At 34.4% G+C, this 25,005-nt stretch overlaps 1 protein-coding gene across 1 annotated transcript; it reads left to right on the top strand.

Moving 5' to 3' along the window:
* The first annotated feature begins 1,211 nt into the window (after positions 1-1,211).
* Positions 1,212-24,529, top strand: LOC149569792 (protein EMSY-LIKE 3-like). The gene is made up of 8 exons (XM_089822515.1): positions 1,212-1,650; positions 5,187-5,392; positions 5,634-5,743; positions 5,956-6,172; positions 11,736-11,954; positions 23,457-23,522; positions 23,693-23,744; positions 23,852-24,529. The coding sequence occupies exons 1-8, from the start codon at positions 1,623-1,625 to the stop codon at positions 24,061-24,063; spliced, it is 1,110 nt and encodes a 369-aa protein (XP_089678641.1). The 5' UTR covers positions 1,212-1,622; the 3' UTR covers positions 24,064-24,529.
* Positions 24,530-25,005: the final 476 nt, after the last annotated feature.

Genomic DNA, 25,005 nt, shown 5'->3' with positions numbered 1-25,005 from the left:
CAAACAAAAAGGGTTATAATCACGAAATAACATCATTTGATGCATTCGGAGTGTACTTAACTCAGATACTTGTCCTAATTATCAATTAGGACAATTGGCTAAAGGGTTTAGGAAATGGACTTAAGAGTTTATCTCCCCTCTCTTACCATTGAGATAATGCGATAGGGTACGCTCATCCTGGCAATTCAGGGAAGTCGATACCCGGTACCTGCAACCTGCATAAAATCCACGCATGTACAAACACAATATTCTAAGCTAAACAGACAATGGCAGGAAGTAGTGCATCGTGTAGATCCCGACTAGCAGGTGACTACGACTCCCTTCCTTAACCACATCAGAAACACCATACATAAAGAAAACAACACGCACACCATACACATGCAGTATGGGGTAAGTATCCATAAGAAAGCACGTGTGATAATAAATCATATAACTAATCATCATTGATAATTGAAAACATTGAATAATCATCATACATGCATGAAATATAGAGTACCAAGTCATCTCATCATATAATAAATTGAGTGTAAAACAACATCTGATAATCTCTAAAATAATAATACTAATCATCAAACAGGAATTGGCCTAAAAGAGTTAAGTAATGATAGCAAAAAATGCAAACTAGGGGCAGGCACTACACGCCAAGCCCATTTTGGGCTAAAATTCGAATAAATATTTTCTTATTCCATTTTTTGGTTTTGCAACCAAACATTGAATTGCTGAATTCTAGCAGTAAATGCTTCTTATTCGCATCAAATTCCTCCAACCAAACGGGACCTTATGCTATAGGAAAATATCACTTCTCCATTTCTCTCAAGACTTGATAAAAGGTCTAGTGATTGATTGACTCTACGTAATATATATATATATATATATATATAACATACCTTTTTTCCTTATCGCCAACATTAATTTAAAAGACCCAACAAAGAAAAAAGTTCTCATAATAAGAAACAACCTACCCACATGCTCATTTCGAAAAAACAACTCTCTACAGTATCCAACTACCAAACTTACCAAAAGAGAGCATAGTCTCATGTTGCCCAATGGACAACTTGCTATGTCTAGTACGTTAGCCCTAGCATCTATGCACTAAAGTCAAATGGCATACGATGCATGATATCTATGCATGTACCATCCTAAACCCTTTTATTAAAATTTAACTCCCAGTTATATTTATAAAATAATAACCGTCAGACGATCCAAAGCTTATCACTATGCAACCCCATAAAAAATGGGCCCCGCTTCTCCAAATTGACCCCCGCGAAATAGCGCGCTAAAAATAGTGGTCTTTACTGCGCGGGCGTTCTGAAAACAGGGGTTTTTTCTCCGCGCCCATGTGACCGGCCGCCAGAGCCATTTAGTTTTTCGGCCCGCCAGTTTGGCCCCTGCCTTCAATATAACCGGGACTGGTTTTTCCGGCCGCCAAGAAATCTTAGCGCCTCCCGGTCGGCCTTTTTGCAGAGCAGCCTCTGCTTCTGGTTTTCCAACCCTCTGCAAAACTGTTAGCAATTTTCGTTTTGTTGTTCTAGTGAAAGTTATACAGCGCCAGAAACGCCTCTAAGTTTACCACTGCTGCGGAATTTGGTGAATTTCGCTATTTGATCAAAGCTCTGGTAGCCATGGCGTACCGTCCGTCTGATAGTAGCGGTATGTGTTTTTGAAATGGAATTTCTGTTTATAGTTTCTCGTTACACTATTACTTTAATTTTTTATAAAGTGTTTTGTGTTTTCTTCTTCTTCTGCTGCTCTTAATTTTTGCTCTTCTTGTGCTTGTTTCCCTATTTTTCATGAAATTTGTCTCCCTTTTGCATTTTGATTGCGTGACTCGAGCGAGTTAGTCTTAAATTTTGACATCAGGGCACACCTTAGCATGTATAAAATAGAGATTTGATGAATTTGTTCAATAGCCTTAGTTTTGACCTAATTTTATACTGGGAGCACTTAAGAAGGTAGCGTTGCTCGTTCTAGGACTTGAAATTAGGGTTATGAGTTGAATTAGGAGTTTAATATATGGCTTAGACACCACTGTAGCAAATATGTCTCTCTACCGAGATTTGGGAGGTTTTAGCAAGGTAATATGAGAAATTAATTGTTGATTGCAAGAGATTTGACTTGATTTCATGTTGAGGGAACGTAAAATGTCGTTTGCTTGTCTGGGACTTGGAATCAGGTTTTGTAGATGTCAAATTTTGCAGCTTATTTTATGTCTTCTACTTGGTACTTTACCGGCTATCGATTTTATGTCAATTTTTTTAGCGCCTTTTATAGGAAAGGGCACATGTCTGGGCTGTCCTTTAGAAAAAAGAAAAGATACGCTTAAGCTTAGAGAAGAGCAGAACGAAGAGAAAGTTTCCAAGGTACCGTGATTTCTATTTACCTTTACAAAATTTGATAAACATGGTTTCTGATGCTCCAAATTTTTTAGTTCCTCTTGCTCAGGCCAAAGAAAAGGGCCTGAATGGTCCATAGTAGTTAAATAAAGCTAGAAGAGACTATATAAGACAATCACAGGAGGTACAAAACTATTGTAAAATGTGTCCATGTGTGCATCTCAGACATGCTTTTGACTGTCCAACACAAAACTTGCTAAAAAAGGACTAATACATCTTGTATATTTCATAGAAAAGGGCTTGAAGGGCCCATTTAGGGTGATCACAACGAGTGCAAGTCTACTGTAAGTAGAGTCTATTGATGTATCTCAGACTCGAGTTAGCAGGAGCTGGCATCTATCTTTTAAATTTAATATAATTTTACGTGAAATTATTCTACGTGAATAGGTTTCTACAGATGAGCACTTTTGGAGCATAGAAGTCCTTTGAAAGCCTTATTCATGTTCAATTTTCCACTGTAATCAATGTAGGATGCTTTCGTAAACTCCTTATTTTTACAACTAGTCTTACTCAATGGACTAGGGAGAATCATGTAGCCCTTATATTGAATATATTCCTCACAAGTTATAAAACTACTTTATAAATTGAGCATGTTTCTTTTTTGCTAAATCTTTTGATCGGTTTGACATTTTTTTAAAGAAAGCTTTGAAGTTACAGATACAAGCTGTTTCTTTTAGCAGTTATTTAATCTGAAGCATTAAGATGATTTATCTGTTATATACCTGATAGAGAGGGTTTGTTGGATGGTTATAGAAGCTTTTCCGGGACTTGTAGCATATACTAATGGCATCATGTAGCGTAGAATGATAATGAGGTAATTCTAAAAGCATGGAAGTTTTATTCCTAGAGCAACTGAAGTTCCCATTTAACTGCATACTGATATTGTTTGTCGACATCTACAAACAGAGGTATAAGGAGTTATGATGTGTTTGTTTCAGTTTTTCTTTTTGAGGTAGCAAACCTATTATGGTTCTTTTTAATTGTATTTCAATGATAGGTTGATTGTTAAGTGCTTTCCTTGTTGTCAGCTAAATATTTTAGGGAATGCACCATCTTTCTTAGAGCAGAATATAGCTTAGAAGGTGCTTTAAGATGTTTCCAGTCTTCTGAAAATCTCAATTTTTGGCACCTAGCCTCATCTAACCATATCTTGCTTTACTATGGGGAGCATAGTCCTGATTCATACCCAGCTGTATTTGAACTTGATAAATCATCGTGGCAGTACTCTGCCTCACCCCTCAACCATCACCTGCTGGACTTGAAGGTCAATGATTATCAAAACATAATTATAGAATGTATGAGGATTGCTGGATATGCAGCTATGCTAAAATTACAGGTGCAGACTGCACATATACAACTAACCTTGTAAATTTGTCTTCTTTTACATTAGAAAATGAGGCCTCCTTGCAAGTGAGCTTGCTTCAAATAAAACTGTCTTGTCTATGCAATTCTAAAGTTTCATGTGCTAATTTGTGTCTTTCAGTTTTTCAGTCTTTTGATTTTTCCATGGTAGTCTTTGTGCTTTCCTTTCCAATCCTCAAGACTAGATTTTCCCATTTTTTCTCTGGATCTTTCTCAGACCATCTGTCCCATCCTTGTTACAGGCAGTGTTATTATAGATGCATCAAGACTATGATTGTGCTTTAGTCTGCCTTATTCACAAATTATGCATGACAGTCTACAATGTTTATGCAAACTATCAATTTCTTTTAGCCGTTTTAAAGATACCACTTCATAATAGTATGCCATATTATGTGAGATCAGCCCACCTTTAGTGCTGCACATCCAAAGTTTCAATTTACTTCTAGCATTTTTTTTTTGCATTCTTTTAACCTTTTCCTTATATCTGTGTCCTTTGTGTTGAAGCAGGAAGTGTGTATTAATCTTTTGGTGTCAGGAATTATCAGTTGTAAGATCTAATTATTACTGTCAGTATTGTATTTGTGCCTTTGTCTAAGCAGCACTATACACTATTTTAGCTTGTAATATTTTATTCTAAAGGACTTCAAATAAAAACTATTTCAAGTCTATTATTTTATATATTGAAGAAGCTTGTGAATATGGCTCATGTGAACAATTGATTACAAATAAGATCAATAGTTAGATCCCTATGATCATTAATAAGACTAAGCTCCTCACAAGTACCAATGGGACTATTACATAGCTCATCCAAGCAATTGATTATAAATCAGACCGATTCTGACTTTAATATGAGCATTAACATTAAATAACAACTTAGTTTTTCACAGAAAAACTCAACAGTTGAAGACAAGAGTTGCAATTTAGAAATCCATGGTTGATGGTACTTCCACACTAGAAGCCAATGATGGAAGACCAAGAGTCAAATTAGAATCACACATTAAAATGCCACCATGAGGATGTAAACTTGGGCCTTTACACTGAGAACCAATGATTTCTGTTGCATCTAGACATTAAAATAAGATAAAGATTCATTACACGTTGTACAACTTTAGTCTAGTTGCTATTGGTCAATGGTAAATCAATCACTTCCTCTTATTTTTTTCAGAATTCAATCCCATTTTTTAATCGTCGTTGATATACTTCTATTCTCATCAATGTAAGTTGGCATTTTCAACATGTTTGAAGTAGTGAAATAATACATATTTTTTATTAGAATTTGTGCAACTAATTGTAGATTATTACATTGAATGAAGCATATATTCATTTATCATTCAAAACTCTCTTCTTAAACCATCCCTTCTTATGGAGAGATGATCTCAGTGATTTGAATACTATACAAGCTCAATAATACTATTAATCTAATCAAAGCAGGGACGGATGATGATCTTCTACCACCTCAAATGAACCGAATGCCAAGAGGAGGGGATCGGTCTGGTGCAAATGGGAGGTTTTCTGTGGGGAAACTGCTGAATATACAAAGTGATACTGATATGGAGGTTCGAATTCGCCGGGCAGAGCAAGAGGCTTACTGTGCTGTTCTTCGTGCTTTTATTGCTCAATCTGATGCTGTTTCCTGGGTATTGACCTTTGTTCTTGTTCTTTACAGTTGCTGAGTAAGAATCTTCTGTGCTAATTTTTGACTTATTCTTAATATTGAGCTCTTTGGTTTGCGATTCTCTGTAGGAATTGATGTTTTTGTAATTGTTCTTTTTTATGTTTTAGATATTTTACGAGTACTCTTATCATTTTGACTGTAAGCCTGTAAGGTTGGCAAACACAGTGAATGCTTTTATATCTTGTTATGAAAATGTTTGGCAGGAGAAAGAGGGGTTAATCTCAGAGCTGAGGAAAGAACTACGGGTTACTGATATGGAGCACCGGGCACTGCTGGGGAAAGTTAATAAAGATGATATGCTGAAACAGATAAGGTTTGATCTCTCATTATTTTGACCTGCTTCTGTTGTCGACCTGGTGGATGTGGTGATAGGCTTTCTTTGATTGCTAGGTTTTACTTCATTAGCAGAATTATGAAGTTTTTGCAAGAAATGTTCTAGTTGGCAGCATCTTTTAGATATTTGGAGAGTTTCTAGCAACTCTCATATTTCAACCTTTGATTGGTTAGCATGAATTTGTGAAACAGAGAATGCCGGCAGGGAACATCTAATCTACATAGATTCATATCGGCTGTACCACAGTCTGCTGTGAAGAGCCTTGATGTTTCAGCATCTTTTAAAAAGCAAAAAAACTCACCTGCGATGGTTGTTCCTTCTACAATGCATCCTGCACCAGCAAAATTGGCATCTTCAGCAGCAGGAAGAGGAGTAGCTGGGGGAGCAAGAGGAAGGAAATCAAAAGGGGTGAGCATATACCTCTTTTCTATCATCTTTATATATTTCTTATGACTTCCAGGCTTAACTTTGTTCTGGTGCCTGATTATTGTAACATTTTTTGTTGATTGGGTGTGATTCTAATTAAATATTTAATAAGGTCATAATTTTGTTCTGATGCTTGAAGTGTCTTCTTTTGAAGTTCACTCCAACAGTTAGCCTGGCTTCAGAACAAATCATTTTAAGTTTGAAGGGTCTTTTGGGCATCTTAAGAGCTGCATGTGTTCAAGTGAACTAATATTCATGTAATTTGCTGCATATATTTGTAAATAGATTAATGCTAAGATTTAAAGTCTGTCATTATTAGACTGGCTTCAGAACAAATCATTTTAAGTTTGAAGGGTCTTTTGGGCATTTTAAGAGCTGCATTTGTTCAAGTGAACTAATATTCATGTACTTTGCTGCATATATTTGTAAATAGATTAATGCTAAGATTTAAAGTCTGTCATTATTAGGGGACTTGTATCCTGACACTTGGTGGTAGTCATCTCTCATAACAGAAGTGTGCCTCTGTCTTGGAGACTCAAATGGGGATGTCGCCAGACTTTAGGAGATTTTAGATGAAGTTTTTATTTATATGTAATACATCTCCTAGAAGCATCCCTTGAAAATTGGGAAACTTCCTATAGCGTTTTCTCAGAAGTATCATATGAAGTACATGGTATTGTAAAGTGCTGATTTGTGATTGAAGAAAGCTAAAAGAACTAAAGAATTTAACCATTAGACAATTTTTTTCACAAGTTTCTTTCATAGAAGAGAAGTTTCTCATCAAATCCTAAATAGTTATAATAAGGCTTTAGAATCTTAGATGCATACATTTTTAGTTTTCGATTTACAGAAAATACAGTAATATGTAAGGATCCCCACATCGCGATTTTAAAAATAATAGCATTCATTCCCCTTCTAGTTTTGATCTGTCTTCTCCAGGTGACTATAGTTAAAAATATTTTCTTAGCTTATGTTGATGATTAAACATTAGTATTATAAATCTTTGCTTTTGTTGATGTGTTCCGATTTGTCGCCTTTATGATGTTAGTTTATAAAAAGTTTAAGCATTTTAGTGTTTTACATTTTTGAAGTTGCATATCTATTTAATGATTCTGTGTGCGTGTGTGTAAATTTTGCAGTCTTCAAGTACCTATCTTCAAGTTTTAGAAAATGGTATAACCAGCTCTGTTTTTCATAACAGTATGAGTCCCTGTCTTCTTGTAACTATGAGGTAGACATTAAAACTTAGAACATAGATGGCATAATGTGTGAGCGTTTAAGTATTATAATATACATTTCAATTTGATGGCACACAACATGATAGAAAGAAAGAACTAAATCACATTTATGTCTGAATATAATCAGATGTACTGCAAGTAGCATTCTGAGACAAATGCTGCCACATGTCTGCAGTAAAACTTGGGCTAGAGAAACCAACATCATTATCATCACTTACAGTGCCTGCATAAAATTTGATGAGGCCAGGCTTGAAAATTTCCAAAGTCAAAATTTCTGTATAAAGCTTCACACGTCTGCAGTAAAACTTGGGCTAGAGAAACCAACATCATTATCACCACTTACAGTGCCTATGTAAAATTTGACAAGGCCAGGCTTGAAAATTTCTAAAGTCAAAGTTTCTTTATAAAGCTTCTCATAATCAAGGCCGATGAACCTCTGTTGGTAGATAAGTTAGTAATGTGCATTTGTTTCCATAACCTGAAAAACAGTCAAGGTGATGACATACAGTGCCTAGATGAAGGTCCTTAGCATTTGAGGCTTTCTGGTAGTAATACTTTAAAGAGGAACGTTACCTCGCTGTTGGAGTCATAATGAAGTCCAATTACAATGTAATAGAAAAATTAGATAAGGTTAGCTATTGTGAAGTACATATGTCCCACTCATAAGTCTCAATTCATCTTAGCATTAAAAAACAGGAAATTCATGATATTGGTAACAGAAAGAGCAATCCCAGTAAATAATAAACAATGAATAGTAAATTGTATATCATAAGATCTAACAAAAAATCATTTACAATATTGTAATGCCTGTCAATAGGAGGGCCAGAACAGCTGCATGAGTAAAATGATATTCAAAACAAATTAATAATCCTCTCTAAGGGTGCAATCAAAACTGTCACTGTGTGGCAAAATAATGGAAATAACACAACAATTAGTTTATATTAGCCTTGAGTTTGTGCTTCAGCTGTAAGCTAACATTATATCAGAGATTGCTTAAGGTGAAGTTATGACAACAGGTCTGTGCAAATCTGATCATGTGGAATTAGTAATATATCAGGAAGTTTGAAAATTTGGAGCGATGGGAAGTGTTTTTGAGGGGTCAAGATGAGAATGCTTGGAGCCAGCTTGGTGGAGAGTAAAGAAGGATACACAGGGCGGCTAGGGGGAATTCATGCCAGTTAGATGATTCATAGAAGAGGAGATTTAATGGTTATGTGGTTTATTTTCAATTGTAGGTTTACATTAGTTTCCTATACTCATACAATAAGATTCTCATAAGTGATTGGAGAATTTTATAAGCCCTGATTTTGCAAGAGTCCCATCTTTTGGCTAGTGCTTTAAAGAGTCTTATAAAATTTCAAATATATGTTTGAATCTGTTATATTCTTTGACCATGCTTGAAAAGTAAAATTGTACATTGAGTTGCCAAGTAAAAGATGTCAAGGGGCCTATATGGATTGAGGAAGTTTGGTTAGTTGAAGTTTTGTTTCTTGGGGGATGAAGTTATTACTTCGGCATGCCCAAACACTATCCATATTTAAATGAAAGTGAAACAGAATCTTAGGACATAATAGCAGCACTTTTCTTTATACAGTGATTAGGCACATGTAAAGCCTGTTTCCATTGGTTGTTTTTGGGTGCCTTCTGAAACTGACAGGGAGGTCTCTTCGTCAATCATTTGATGGGCTTCATTAATTTTAGAGTAAATTGAATAATTTGAGGTGTGCACAGCTGTTTGAGCAGACCCAATCTTCCATATGGGGCTGTTTACAGAGATTTTATTGACGGACAGACTTTAATCTAGTATCTGAATTTGATGAGATGGTTGAGGCTGAAATCTTCTTTCTAGAATTGTTAAAACTATCAGACAAAATATAAGAGAGCTTAATTAGGATGCTCATTTATTAGGAAAAAATGTACAGCATAAATAAATTTTGTTGCTTTTTCAGAAGTTTATTGGAAAACACTGAAAGAATAATGCAACACCAAATATCATTAATTAAGTCTATCCATACCTGGATCTACAGGGAATAACTGAAGGGATTAAAGACAATCATAATAACATAGCACTTTAGGAACAAATGTTACAATATTAATTCTAAATAGATTGATCAATTGGGTAATGAATAACGTACATGTTTTTATTTTGTAACTTGTAATATTAAGAAAGGGTTCAGAAAAGACTGTAGGATTTCAGCTTGTAAAAAATCCAAAAAAATCAAATTAGATTAAAATTGTGTGCAGTACTTGTGACTCACAAAACTCACTGACATACAGAAAGGAGTTTAATGAGGACAATTACAAGATATTGGTCAGGTGGAAAGATGTGTAGGATTTATTTAGAAATTAAAGTGCTTTGTATTTGCTAGGTCTACACCTTTATTTGTTCAGCAAGGGGAATCACAAAACGATTATAAAAGTTGAATTGTTATGTATCTTCTTTTGCAAATAGATGCCCATTAACAAATATAAAAATGTCCCATTTTCCAATCAGTATATATACTATGAAGACTGAACTATTTTGGATCTTCTTTTGCATAGAAATTTCCATTAAACAATATAGAGAATTTAATGCTACAATCAGTTAGTTTTGGGTACATTTGGGATAATCAGTACATGTATACGTGCGCATACAAACATCTCCCTCTTGTTATATGTTTGTGTTAATAATTTATGCGTTGAGCTTAAGCATATTTTCATGCTTTGGAGATTTGTCTTCTTAAGACTTATCTCATAGCTTTGAAGCAAGAAATTATTTTGTCATTTCCAACACATCTCACGCTGTGAGTTCTTGCTTTTGTTGCTATCACTTATCAAGGTTTGGATATATACCTCAACATGGCACAAATTTCTGTCAAAAGCATGAAGATTATGCTAATACTCAGATTATGTTGCTTTATGTAATTGGTCACAGTGGTTCATTTCCCAGACGAACATCCTTTGTAAGCATATCTGGAACATTCAGTTTAATTGTAAGAGGCAGCCCATAATCGATTTTTTGTGAGGAACTGGACATATTAATTTGTACATGTTACTTTGATTGGCATTAGGACTGTGATGAAGACAACTCCAAACTTGATTATATTGTGCAGTTCGATGCAATCATATAGTTGATCAAGGAAAACTGTAATATACCCAATACAAGCAAGCTCTTTAGGTTGTGACTGGAGTTGAAACTTGTGTGGTTTGATTTTCATTGATAGAGCCAGGTACTTTGGAAGGAGAAGATACTTTATTCAAAATGGAAGATACTTTATTCAAAATGGCGATGGTTTAGTATTTCACTTAACGTTTTATTATTTAGTTCACATATCAGAGTTTAATAGTATTCATCCTCTCCATAGCTGTGTAACTCAAATAATAAGATGCAATGGATCAACTTTGCATATGCAAGTTTTTATCAATATTTTCAAGAGATGCAGCTTTTAAGTAGTATAATAAGAGTTTGTATTGTATGGGTAAATGACATGAGTGCAATTGGAGGATAAAATGATTTTTAGAGATTTGATTTGCTTACATGGAACTCAGTCAAAGTGCTTTTTCTTGGAATTGATTAAATGGCATGTTGTTTCAATAATTGTAATACTCATAATTGAGTAAATATGGGTTCTGGTGTAACTTTATTTTTAACAGAACAGTTTACATTTTAGCAAGTGTTGATTTCTGCATTTACAGTTGACCCAATTTCAGTGTGACCTAGAACTAAAAGCATCAGTAACTAAGAGCTTCATTGGTTGAAAGTCTCCTAAATTGTCTTTGTGTGTAAAAGTTTCTTCATATTAAAGTCACTTAAAATACTTTTCACTCCGCGTTGCTGCTAACAAATGAGGATGACATGGGAGTCTGTGACAGAACAATAAAGTTTTAATGTGATTCATTTTGTTATGCATTAAGCACAGATCCTGTGCCAATAGTTTTGAACTCCTTTGACAGTTGCACTTTTTATATGTTAACGTAGGTTAATTAATGATAATTACTTGTCCTCTGCAAGTTCATATTGGACGACTTGTAGTTAAAATATTTTAACAGATAATGTTTGGTGATGCTAATCTTGTAATTTAATTTGTCATTTCTCATGAGTGGGTATATATGATTAACAATGACTGCTGGCTGCTTTAGGTTTATTCAATGGCCATTTATGTTTCGCATAAGGGTACACAAGCAATTTTATGAATGTCTTTTCACCAAGAAAGACATTAATGTTTAAAATTTTAATCTTTAAGTACGCATGTATAATCTCCTGATGTTATTGGAGGCACTGTAGTCTGGTAACTTCTTATTGGGTCTCACCTCTTTATGCTCTTCAGATGCGCTCAATGGATGTTCGATGGAATTGTGATGGTCCCTTAGAGATGAGTCGTGGATCAGCAGGACATAATGAAAAATTTCTGGCTAGTAATGGTAGTAGAGGAAAGGGGTTTCCAAAGGGCCAAGGTACAAATGGATATGCGACTTTTCAAAATGGTACGTTCAGCAAAAAGACTGAGAACATTGAGTTACGTGAGACAGACAAGCTAATTAAAGAGGTAAAATGCCAGCTACATAATGAAGTATTCGAGATATCCTGACTGTCAGGTTTTTTAAGCCTTGTTTCATCTATTGCTCTATGTTATTTGTTATCAATGTCACAAATAAATTTGCTTATTCTCTTATACAAGGCTTTTGATATGCATAGATTTTTTCCTTATGTTAGGATCTATTTAATAAATAAATTTGCTTATTCTCTTATACAAGGCTTTTGATATGCATAGATTTTTTCCTTATGTTAGGATCTATTTAATATTGACTTTCATCACTTCACTTCAGGTATAGCTTAAAGTAGTGCTAGTTTTAGACTAGACCTAAGCTTTTCTTTTTGTTTTTTAACCATGATTAAGGTAGGTTGTTTTGGTGCAATATATTGCGTAATCATTCATTAAAGTGAATTGGCGCTTCCATTATTTCTCAATGTGGGTGCCTGAAATTCCGCTTGTAGTCACAGCTTTGATATTAACTGTGAACAATTTTACATATAGGGGTTTGATAGCTTGATTTAAGGTCTATCAAGTAGGCAAACGCAACGTTGGTGTATGCTTATTAGTTTGGTGCTTTAGTCTTATTCCCTCCTGGGCAAAATATTGCAAGTAAATTCAGCTTTGATTGGAAACTATATTATTAAGTATTTTAGGCTGGAAAGGACAAAACTTTTGTTTTTCAGAAAATTTTATATGGTTCCGGACAATAGCTGAAAAAGGGAACCATTTTCTTCAGATTGTCAGCTATTGACAGGGTTCAATTTTCCGTTTATAACCTTATCTTAGAAAAACTAGAAGGGGATATAGGGTTGAATAAGACAAGATATAAGATATTAACATTAATGGTATCAAACTCTGCTAGTAGATGATTATTTTCATTTTCAGAATGAAAAATCCCAAGAGATTTGGAATACAATGAGGAGAGGAGGGAGAGAGTTCAGACAATATTGAGAAAGATGTCATAAAAAGAGACAGAAATGTCAATAGAAGAAAGTTGAAGAAAATTGCTTTGACATGAATTATAAGCTCCGAGGGTCTAGAACTGACACTGAAAATAAGTTGTTATTGCCTAGGCAAGGTTGTATGAGCCAGTTACTCCCATTCATGGGCTAAGATGATGATAGTCACAAAGACAAACTGGTATTGCAGAAGGATGGGGTAAGTTAAATATTTAAATTTTGATGGTGCCTCTAAAGATAATCTGCACGTGGGTATTGTGGTTATAGTTTTTAGTGAATGGACATACGTCTAAGGCTATCATTCTATTGAGGTGGAGGGACATTCACAAATTGTTATAGATGCAAGGACTAAGGAAGTGTGACCTTATTGAAAGCTCAATCTGCCGTTGGAGGAAGTGGTTTATTGGAAAAGCCAGTATGCTTTGGTAAAGTTGAGTCATTTTTCCTGAGGATAAAAACATATTGTGGATTTCTTGCCGAGTAAAGGGGTGCTCTTTAAAGAGTTTCTAACATGAACAGTAGAGATTTATCTGATTGTCCTAATCTTACTACATTCTTCGACATTGATTGACCCACTTAGTATTTGTATTTATGTTTTTGTTCATTCTCTTGGATAGTAGAAAACTAGAATTGTGTATAGCATTAGCTTTGGTGTCAGAGTATTTGATTTTTGTCCCATTGCTTGTGCAATATTTATTATCTCCATTTGCACAAGCTCTCAATAAGTATTAAATATACATTTGGTATAAGCGTATTAATATAATGATGTGGAGTCAGTTTTTAAGTTGGCTTTAGCATACACTGTCCTATGGCTTTAGCATACACTGTCTTTAAAGAGTTTCTAACATGGACAGTAGAGATGTGTCGGATTGTCCTAATCGTACTACATTTTTCGACATTAATTGACCCCCCTAGTATTTCTATTTATGCTTTTGTTCATTCTTTTGGATAGTAGAAAACTAGAATTGTGTATAGCGTTAGCTTTGGTGTCAGAGTATTTGATTTTTGTCCCATCGCTTATGCAATATTTATTATTTCCATTTGCACAAGCTCTCAATAAGTACTAAATATACATTTGGTGTTAGTGTATTAATATAATGACGTGTAGTCAGTTTTTTAGTTGGCTTTAACATACACTGCCTTATGGATATTGCACTTGTTGCCAACATTCTCAGCTGTTTTGGTTGGTTTTTGTGGGAGCATGATGTTAATGGCTGGTTGAGGTGGATTCTGTGACCCATATTGCCATGGGTGGTTGATGGACCATTGTTTGAAGAAGATATTCAATAGCAATAGTGTAGTGAAAATGAATGTCATTAAAGCCATTCTGGTGCCTGAGGATATTGAGGTTAATGGCGGGGTCTGGTTGTGTGGGTTCATAATGGACAATTTTATTAGAAAGTTAATGGTAGGGGTGGTGGATGGTGCACTGTGTAAGTGTATGCTTGAACTTTTTGGTGCATAACTTGTTGTAGATGAATGTTGAGGAGGCTGATGGGTTGTCCTTTGGTGCCAGAGTTTAAATGTAAAGAGCTGTTGGTCATGTTGCATGTTGGTATTAGAGGTATAGATGCAATGGCTCAGGAATAAATGATGGATATGCAAAATTTAGAAGAGTTTTGACAGGATTTTTGGTAGGTGATTAAACGTAATTTTGTCTTGCAACATAAAGGGATTATGGAGTTGATCAGTGGATTTATGATGCTTCTCTTGGAGTGATCAATTCGTTAGAGCTGTGTGGTGGGTATTGCAGATTTGAGGCATTAAATTCAAAGGGTTTGATGTGATGTGGACCTGATACTATCCTCTGTAGGATTGGCCATACCCTCTGTAGAATTGATCACGATTTTGGGTAATGGAATAAATTACAGGTCTTGCGACTGCTGGCTGATGGTTCCACATGCCTAGATGGCATTTTTAGCAGTTTCTCAGATGCCATAGGAGGTTTTTTATGGGCTGTTGTGGTTATCTAAAAAGTTGATAGTTTTCATCTTTATGCTTCCTTGTTTGGTTGGTTGGTTTGTGGTTTGAGACCATATGATTTTGTGGGTAGTTTTGTAGCATTGTTGTATCCTTGTTTTCCGCTACGCTCTGTAGAAGCATAGTTCATGCACTTCCTTTGATGTATGGGTATAGTGTGAGTATTTAATGAGAGTGGCCCCATTGATAGAAACCCATATATTATCTAAAAAAGTTGTATTAGCTAGTTACAAAGGGTGTGGGTGACATGAATGTAAGACATCAATTTAGCTAAGCAAAAAAATAAAGAGTTCAATAAGAAATTGAGATAAAAATATTCAACAAAGCAGGCAGATTTAAAAATCTACGAGTAGATAATGCCTCCTCTTAGAACCATTTCTCCTCTCAAAGACCATAGGGACATCCCTTAGATATGGCATTCCCTATATTGGATAGATTGGTCGAACATTTAGCTCTAGAATTATGGAACATGGTGCAGACATTAAACATGAATGGTCTCTCAATTCGGCTCTTATTGAGCACTCCCTCTCTACCAAGCACCATATTTGTTTGGAGAGCACTCAGGCACTTTGCACAAAAGACTTCTTCTTTAAGAGAAAGCTCAAGGAGGCTATCGAAATTCTCAACCATCCCTCCAACCTTGATCGAGATGATGGTGGGAACAAGAATGCTTCTTGGCATCCATGATTGTCCAAGCGTAGATATGCTTGCCTCCCCTTTTCTCCTTTCTCTCTTCCCCTTGGTTCAGTTTCATCTCCTCCCTTTCCATTGGCTCGTCCTCTCTGTCTTGGTCTCTGTTCTTTTTGCTTTGCATCCTTGTCTTCCCCTTCCCTTTTCTTGCTTTCTTTCTTTTTGGAATTCAGGTCCAGTTGCTAGTTTGGGGTTGCTTTTGGGTTTGGATAAACCTGAGGCAGGGTGCTGGATTTGTGTGGTCTTTGCCTCTTTTGTGTTTGGTGTTATTTTAATCTTGAGGTTTATCACTCTTACTTTTTCTCAGTGCTAAGTATTTTCTTGATTTCTTATTTTATTTTTTTGTAGTTTTGAGTTATTAGTTCTTTCATTCAATTGGTAGTGTTGTTTTTGATCTTTTTACTTATATTAGTTTTTCTGTGTTTTTTTTAGGATAATACTCTCTCTCTCTCTCTCTCTCTCTCTCTCTCTCTCTCTCTCTACACACACACACACACACACATATACAATCATAAATACACATATGTATGCACATATATATTAGTGTACATATTAATATCTTGCACACGCTCTCGAGTTCTTGTATTTTTAAGCTTTTTATCTGTGTGTGTGCATTTACACATGTTTGTTGGTTATTTTGTTTAGTTTTATATAGGTTCTAGTGTTTTTATTTATTTATATTCTAGCTTCTGCTCTTAACTTTTTCACTTTTTATTTAATGTTTTATTTGTATTCTTATTTGCCTTTTCCTTTTTGTTTTTTCGATTGGGTTTATCTTGTTGAATGTGTTTTTTAAGGATTATTATTATTATTTAGTTTTTTATTTCTTGGTAGTTCTTGTCTGTTGCTTCCTATGTTCCTTGCTTGCCTAAGTGTTATAGTTGTGTTTCTTTGTTGTTTTGTTATCTCTCTTTCTGGAATCATAAATTATTTCCTTATGTTTTTAGTTTGTTGATTGATATTTATAGGTTTGTTTTTATTTTCTAGCATTTGTTTATATTTGTTGTTTCTCTTTTTCTTTTGTTTTATTTATATATATTTTAATTTATTAATCTATTTAAATTTTTTAAAATCTTTATTATATTGGACTTCTTGTTCAATCTCTCTTGTTATCTTCCTTTTGTTTTTAAGTAGCGTTTTTTTTAAAATAAATTGAGTTTCCTATTTTTCCTCTTGGTCAATTCTTTTTCTTATTTTCCCAAGTGTTGTCTTTTCTGTTGTTTTCTCACTTCCATGAGGCCTCTTTTTGTTGTGCCTCCCTTTTCTCTCCGTTGTTCTCTTTGTTATCTTGCTGGTGTGCAACAGTTTATCTTATTTTGCTTCAGCTCTTCTAATCCTGATGATAGATCACAGAGTGTGATTCAAAATGTTGATGTTAAAAACTTGTACACAATCGAATCCAGAATCAACATTTACTATAGATAATGCTCTATCATCAACATCAGAATAATTGCATGTAAAATGGAAGAGACATCTGTAGTTAATATTTATTTCTTAAGCTGAGGGTTTCCAGTAATATTTTTTGTTTCACATGGAAAACACAGTTTTGAATCAATAGTAGCTTCGTCAGATATAGTTATAATGATTGATTGTTTTGGAAAACAATCATCACCCTTGTATCTAATCGAAACCATATAAATATATGATCTTATTGAAGATAGATAATTATCTATATCGGATCGTAATAAGTTTAAATATATTATAGATCTGCACTTGCAGATTCTACTACTGATCATTATCATTTTTATGTTCCTCTTGTGCAGATCAAATTATGTTCTCTTACCAGAATATCACAGTGGCATTTGATATATATATGTGTGTGTGTGTGTAAAGTTATAATGTTGACCACTTCGACAGTCTCAAAATAAAAGAGAGGTATTAAATGTCTAATATTTCTTTTGTTATAATTTTTTTGACCAAGTAGCTCATGACTTGTCCGAGATATACTCTGTTGTCCATCAGTTAAATTCTTAATCAAGGTAGTTAGAGTCCATACCTGATGGTCTGACGAAGGACTAAATTGGTGCCCCATTCCTTGAATCCTATTTAGCAATGCTTCCCCCTTCGTCTGCTCCTGCAACCAAAATGCATATTCCACATTAATAACATTTTCCTCCATTTAAAACGAAATATCAAGGAAACAGAATAACTGATAATTGTCACAATGGCTAACCACCACTAACATTTATCTTAAAATATAAGCATTGAAATAACAATAATCAACTAACAAGTCATTTACACATGAATTGATTTCGGTTAATCATAACTTCTATTTCACAAGACTATGATATCCGAGAGTTTTTAACTAACCATACAACGGCTATAATATTATTTTAAAAGATAAAAAATTTGGGATGTAACAATCTATTCCTTCGACACAAAAAAATTGAACATGTCGAGATTTTGAAAGGTGTTTGAACACCATTTTTATTGACCGAAGCCTTTCATACTTGATTGAATCTGAAGAACTTGAATATTTTCTTGAATGTCTGGAATTGGAATTCTTAGTCCTTGGATTTTCGAAGGAACTTCAAGATGTTGCATTCTTTCTCCTACCCTTGCTCTTGAACTTTGATCTTTGAAATCTTGGACCTGGAATGCCTTGAATTTGATTGCTTGAAAATTGGACATCTTTAACACTAGAACCTTAATTTTTTTTGCATTGATGTCTTTCTTCCTTTGAATTGTGAAGATGCCATATTTCATCAAAATATCTCTTTGGGGAACTTTTATTTTATGTCTCTAGTCACTTCCCTTCCATGGGCACATTTGAGATCTGGAGAGGGAATTTCCATAATCAGCCAAACTTCATTCATCCCTTGCTGTTTCTTCTTTGAGTGTACATGAGCTAGCTAGGTGTACTTTGAACACAGAAAAATTCCTTAGCATAGAAATTCATGCCCGTGGGTGCAGATAAGACGAGGCATACTCTTGGTGTTTGAAGGAAATCCATAAACATGTAAGATTTGTGCTCTTAGGCACACTAAGGCATGGAGACAGATTTTCCCTGCTTGGAAGAATTCCTTGCACACTTGGAATTCCCCTTCGTGGGGGCAAATGGAGCACAAAGAAGGATTTTTCCATTTTGAAGAAATTCCTTGGATGGAGAGAATTCCCTTGCCTTTGCACACTTTGAAATCTCTCCACACTAAGTGAAATTTCATCTCCTTTTCCTGTTTTGGATGTTTTACAAAGATGCTCTTCAGACTTAACCATTTTTCGGATGTTCTTCACACCTTTCCATTTTTGCATATTTCAAGGATGTTTCTAGACATACCATTTTTCTGATCAGCTTCCTCACTTGCACATTCTTTTGGATATAGAATTGGATATCCACTTGTCTCCTTCTCATCTGAAGCTCCCCTGTTGTCAAAATAGACGTGCGAAAAACAGCAAGTTGTTTAAAAGTTAAAATAAGGCTAGTTTTTGATGCAGGGAAATTTATTGAAAAATTAAAAGACAATGCTAAAAATAGTTGTAAATCCTTAGCAATGGTGAATTTTGTTCATGACTTAAGTCATTTTTTTCAACTTTCCTTGCATATTAAATATAATGCGTAAGAATGCTTCAGCGTACTTCCTTGGCAGTGAAGGATATTGTCTCTTGGGTGCAAATCCATGGGCAGTGATAGATTTTATCTTTTGGACAAATCATTATTAGTGGCGAATTTTGTTGACGACTTAATCTTCTTTTTTCAGTTTCCCTTGCATATCAAATATAACATTTTCGAATTCTTATACTTCTAATTATATTTGATGTAGATATTGTCATGATGTTTGAGAGCGATTTCTGATCTCCAAAAGTTGTAATGGAGATTCTAGAATTTAGAACATGCTAAAATATTTCAAACTCAGCCAAATTTCAGTAAGCAGCACACTAGCATTGGTGTTCTTTTCCATATTTTTTTTCATGATTTCTAATAAATTTGATACTTGAACAAGAATTTTTACTTCTTTTCCTGGATTGGAATCAGGAATCCTCACAACTTGTCCTTTTTTCATGAAATTCCAGACAAATTTGGTGTTGAACACAAGAATTTCATACCTAGGTGATTTGTGACTTTTCAGTTGCAGACATAACCTTCAGCCTTTAGGTTTTTTTTTCACTTTCAGGAGGTGCTTTGTCAACTGTTTTTCCCAAAGATGCTTTTTCAATGATGTTTCTAAACTTAGTAAAATTTGGATGAGCTGCCAAAATTGTTCAACTTTCTGGATATAGAACTGGATACTCTTTTTCCTCTTCCTCATCAGTGCTCATCTGACATTTCAAAAATAGACACTGTAAATAGTAAGTTTGTTTGCATTCAAAATTAGGACAAACTAGAACACTACAAAACTTACTAAAAATACACATTGCTAAAAGTATAAAATACTTTGAAACTCAAAACAAGGCTATTTCTAGATGCAATGAGACTTACTAAACATAGACATACTAAAAGTAGAAATTTAAAAAATAACAAGCATGTCAAAATGTTCAAAATTTCACAGGCGTCCTTTCTAAAATATCAATTCTCATTCACACTTGACCTAATCCACTATTTTTTATACAGTTCCCATTTTTGGGGCTGAATGCAGGTAACATATAATTCTGGACCTAGCCAATTTCATACTTAGGACGAACCATCAATATAGTTCAAGGGTTGGGGAGATGATACTGACTGCAAAAAGGCTTGGCTTCTTCAGCAAAAATAGGGGGTCCCCATTTGTAATGGGATGATGTGGGAAAAAGGTCACAACTAGCAGCATGTGCTTTTGGTATGGGGTGTGTTGGGCCATTTTTAGGGGATGGTAGTGGATGGCTATTAAGAAAAATTAAAATAGAGAAATCTCAAATATTCATATCGTAACATTGGTAAAGCATTCACCATAGGCATTTTAGAAGCTTAATAAATAACATTAGATTTGAATTGAGATTTTACATGTGCATTGACGAACAAATTAACAAAATTTAAATGTTTCATTGTTAGGGTGCATACATAATATAAAACAATTATAATAAAATGCGAATAGGCTCCAAGTTTCAACTATAACATTATAGAACAGATAAAATATATGGCTTTTTCTAACCAGCAGGTGCGACTGGTTGGTCTGTATCAAAATCAGGGCATGAAATTGAGGCACTGGTAGCATAAGGGACTGAGTTTAGCAATGGTTCCCAAGTCCTCAAATCCCTGAATCATTTCGGGGATGGGAACGGAGTTGTACCAAGGCAGGATGCGGGTTTCTGTGGAACACAGATTTTTTATTAATATTTATTTCTTTGCCACAAATAATTTTTCTAACAATTTTTGGAAGGAATTTTTTTTTGGATTACCGAATTTTTATTTTGGTTTACTCCCAGTTTCTAATTGTTTTGTTTACCATATATTGAATAACTTTCACCTTTTAGATCCAGAGCTACCAGAGATTCCCTTATATCTAGGGTTGACCCAAGTTTTGTGAGTGTGGAAAGTATGATCAAGATGATTTGGATGCCTCTTTGGCTGGGTGCGTTCAAACCTCTTGAGCTGCAACATTAAATTTCCTCTTGTGCTGCAGAGTGTTCCATAGTATAATAGTGCTAGAGAAGGCAATGAAGTCTTCACTTTTCACATTGGCAACTGAAAAATGAGGGTTTTAACTTTTTATTCTGTATCAGGCGCTTTTGCAGGGTAAGGGTGATATTATCCTTTCAACAATCTCATCTTTGGGCATACAACAAAAAATAAAGGGTTTTCAAAGCTCACAGGCCAGAGACAAATGGATTTTAGAATAAATCTACCTTCTTTTCTGGCATTCCTTGGGTTCTCTCTTTTAAACTGCTGTACTTGCATTAGAGTAATACTTGCTGCACAAAGATTGGTCACTTCGTACAGTCTAACTGACAAAGCATCTTTAACCTCTGCAACCTAGTGTGCTCTTATCATTTGATAATTTTTTTATTGAGTTTTCTAGGTGTTTGAATTTGACATTCCCAGTACCATACTTTTGGTCTTTGTGGCTTGCTGTGACATTCTTTAGGACATCAAATTTAACACGATTAGAATATATGGAGCATTCTATTTTCTCTTTCCTTGCAGATGTCTTCTAATTTAGTACAGTTAAAATACATTGAGCTTTCTTTTTTTTCTTTCCTTGCACCTGTCTTCACTAGTACTTCTCTTAGGCTTTTCTGCTTCTGTTTTTCTTAGTAATCTGTTGACTACGTTAAGGCATTTTGAAAACTTTCCTTCCTTGTCACGTGAAGACACTTAACACAGATCAAACAAAAAAAGTTTTCTATGCTTGACAAACACATTGCATCACATCTGGCTTTAGATGTTTCTTTTAGAGGACTTGAGTCAAATTTTCAGTCTTTATGTGACCATGTTATAGAATTGACCACATACCAAGAAACTTGTCATGCAGTAAGTTTTCAAGGAGTTTAAAAATGTTTCCAAATAATGAAGCCATAAATAACAAGGCAAGTTAAATATTTCTCATTCGCCATCACATCATAAAATATGGATTTTTTTTAGATTGCTTCAATGCTAAATGTTGAATTTTGCCCAAGAGAACGTGAGAGTGTATCTTTTGAAAACACCTGAACGATATTTATATAATTTTGATGGGCTGTTGGGCTATTTTATAGGATGCGCATTGCAACAAATTCTATTAACTAAGCTTCATATATCTACTCAACTGCAATATATGTATGTTAGTGATATAACAGCCCACAAAACAAGCTAATGATGTAGGTTTGAATAATATTTATTTAGATCCATATCTTACTAACCTCTTATTAATATTTAAAATTTATTTATAATGCATAATGTGATGATATAATGCATATTAATACATAATGATAATAATTTTTATTGATAATATTAAGCTTACTACTTTAATGTGATGATATAATGCATGTTAATTCATATTTAAATGGATCTCTTATAAGCCCCTTATTAATATTTATTTATTAGGGGAAGCAATGGTGTAATAGATATTCTGAACACATAATGTTGATTTTATTGGGACATTTCTATGTTACTTTTACGCAGAAACATTTCTGGCAATATTGGAATGGAAATTTTAAATGTCAAAATATTTTTGTGCCATACACCATTCAGTGTTAGAATAAAATCAAACTAGTTAAATTTTAATTAGTGTTGCTTTATATACAGGTTGACATTATTATTGCAGATGTTCTTGTTCTGTGATTATTTGCTTTCTGTTTTGATATTCTATTTTAGTGGATATATAAATATTCAACATGTATCCCACATTATTTCTTATTTTTATGTCATTCAGATCCTGATTTGTTGCTCAAGACCTTGCTTGTGACTAGTTCTGTGCATTAATGGGGTCAGTTATATTTTGTTATTCTACACAAATTTTCTAGGAATTTGATCAAAACAAAGTTAAAATGATGCACCTCTTCCATGTGATGTGCAATGGGTTTTGCACTTTTTTCCTTTGGTATCTCATTTTTGACAAAAGCTGGGATACGACACAGAGAGGTTTCTTTCCTAGCTTGGGAATTAGATGCACAAGTTCCTCGTGGATTAATGTTTAGTATCCAATTTTTTGTGTTTCTGAAGATACTTGAAGGATTTATCTGTAAATTTGGTCTAATAAATATTTGAAGTCATCCTGTTATTGGTATTGAATTAATTTAATTAGAAATCCATCTTTGATTGTGGGTTACATCAATGAATTATATGGTGCACCACTTGCATGAATTGTTGTTGCATATTTGCTACCTATGACTAAATAGATTTGATGTTTAGTATCATGGGCTCTGGATAATTTAGACATGCATTTATATTTTATGTAGTAAATGTTCACAATTTTATGCATGTATGGACAAGACTTAACATTATAGATTTATGCGCACAAATATACACTCTTTAACTTGATTAATTGGATAGGTCGAAAGAGTCTGTAGAGATCATCCTGATCCTTCAGTTGTGGAGAATGCCAAGATGGCACTGAGAGTAAGAATTTTGCATTCCTTTCAATTATTTTTAGTTTATTGGTTTGAGCTTTACATTTGTATAGCATTTTTTGAGGTTATAAGTGAGTTGTCTCTATAGCAGGCTTTAGGATTTTTAGATTTTTAAGAGCATGACTTTTTTCTCTTGATTTGTCTGTGTTTACATTAAAGGACCAAGAACAATCACTCATTGAAGCAATTAAAAGACTGGAATCAGACGAAGGTTAGATCCTAATATATATTTACTTTGGAAGGAATTTCATGCTTGGTCATGTAGATTATCTATTTTTGATATGATTTAATGGAGTCAATGGTTTTTGGGCTGTGCAGAGGATTGTCAGATACCTCATTCCTCCCATACACACGCTAACCAAGAAAGAATGTGGAGAAACAAGCAAGTAAATGGAAATGGAGGATTTAACAAAGAAGACATGAGTGGAGGTCGTAGGGCTGGAGGTTCAAACAGAAAACCTATGGTTGAAGGTGGTGGTATTTCCTCTGATGATCAGCAAGAGGATGAATATGGTGATGAAGATGGTTAGGGTAAACTTGAAATTGCTTGTTAAGAGATTAGCAATTCAAGTTTTCATTTAAGCTCATGCCTAATTTGAGACGTGAAATCAGTTTGCTTATGTTGGGCAGTTTTCTTGAAGTCTCGGGCAAATGGATGCCATTCTTCATTTAAGTTGGTTGGCTAGTGCAAGCACTGCATTTTTTTTATCCTGCTTTCCTAGAGAGCATGGCTGTATATCTATGATTTTACTGGTTTGCTCCTTTTTGCATATTTTCCTAGAAAAATTCAAAATTTTGGTGTTCCTCTCCTAAGGCATGGAATGCAGATTAACTTGTCTTTTAGCTACAGTTTTATAGAGATATTGTCAATATTCCTGTAAATTGGACTAACTTGTAGGAGAGGACTTGGTAATATACACCCTTCAATCCAACTGGGCTGTAACTTGGATCTGGTCACGAAAGGGTGTGTCAATTTATTGGTTTTTTTGGGTCTTACATCTTATCTCTTGGTGGTATGTTTTTGTTTAGTGGGGGCGTCCAGGAAAGAGCTGCAATGGGTTGCTTATTATTTCAACCAATTTATAGGAATTATACAATCTGTAATTACTGTTGTCTAAAGATTGTTTACAGTTATATGAAGCTTAATATTATATTTTTTCTAATGTTGAAAATTTTTCCAGTACTACACCAAGCTCGGAATAATCATATTTAAATCTTTCGTGTCGCATCATGCAGGGGTCCACATTTGTCAAAATGGTACCTTTATTGGTTGAGAGAAAATATGTAGACAAACTTTGTTTATAATTGCCTTTTTAGTTTACTCAGCAATTTTTAGTGTTATATTTCAAAAGAACTGTTAATAAGCTACTGGTTCTCCAGGGAAATTTTTCTTCCAGCGCTTTTGTTCAAATGATTTACAAATCAAATTTGTTTAATTTGAGGTTTCAACACTGTTTTATTAATTGTTGGTA

Source organism: Cupressus sempervirens, chromosome 3, assembly GCF_028749045.1.
Source record: "Cupressus sempervirens isolate cs-2001-9-10 chromosome 3, ASM2874904v1, whole genome shotgun sequence".
Taxonomy (NCBI): domain Eukaryota; kingdom Viridiplantae; phylum Streptophyta; class Pinopsida; order Cupressales; family Cupressaceae; genus Cupressus; species Cupressus sempervirens.
This window is presented reverse-complemented; position numbering and strand designations above follow the sequence as displayed.

Excerpts from the sequence above, each read along its gene's own strand:
- LOC149569792 (XM_089822515.1), top strand. The coding sequence starts at position 1,623 with ATGGCGTACCGTCCGTCTGATAGTAGCG. Across the intron at positions 11,955-23,456 it reads CAGACAAGCTAATTAAAGAG|GTCGAAAGAGTCTGTAGAGA; the intron begins GTAAAATGCCAG and ends TTAATTGGATAG. Across the intron at positions 23,745-23,851 it reads AAGACTGGAATCAGACGAAG|AGGATTGTCAGATACCTCAT; the intron begins GTTAGATCCTAA and ends TGGGCTGTGCAG.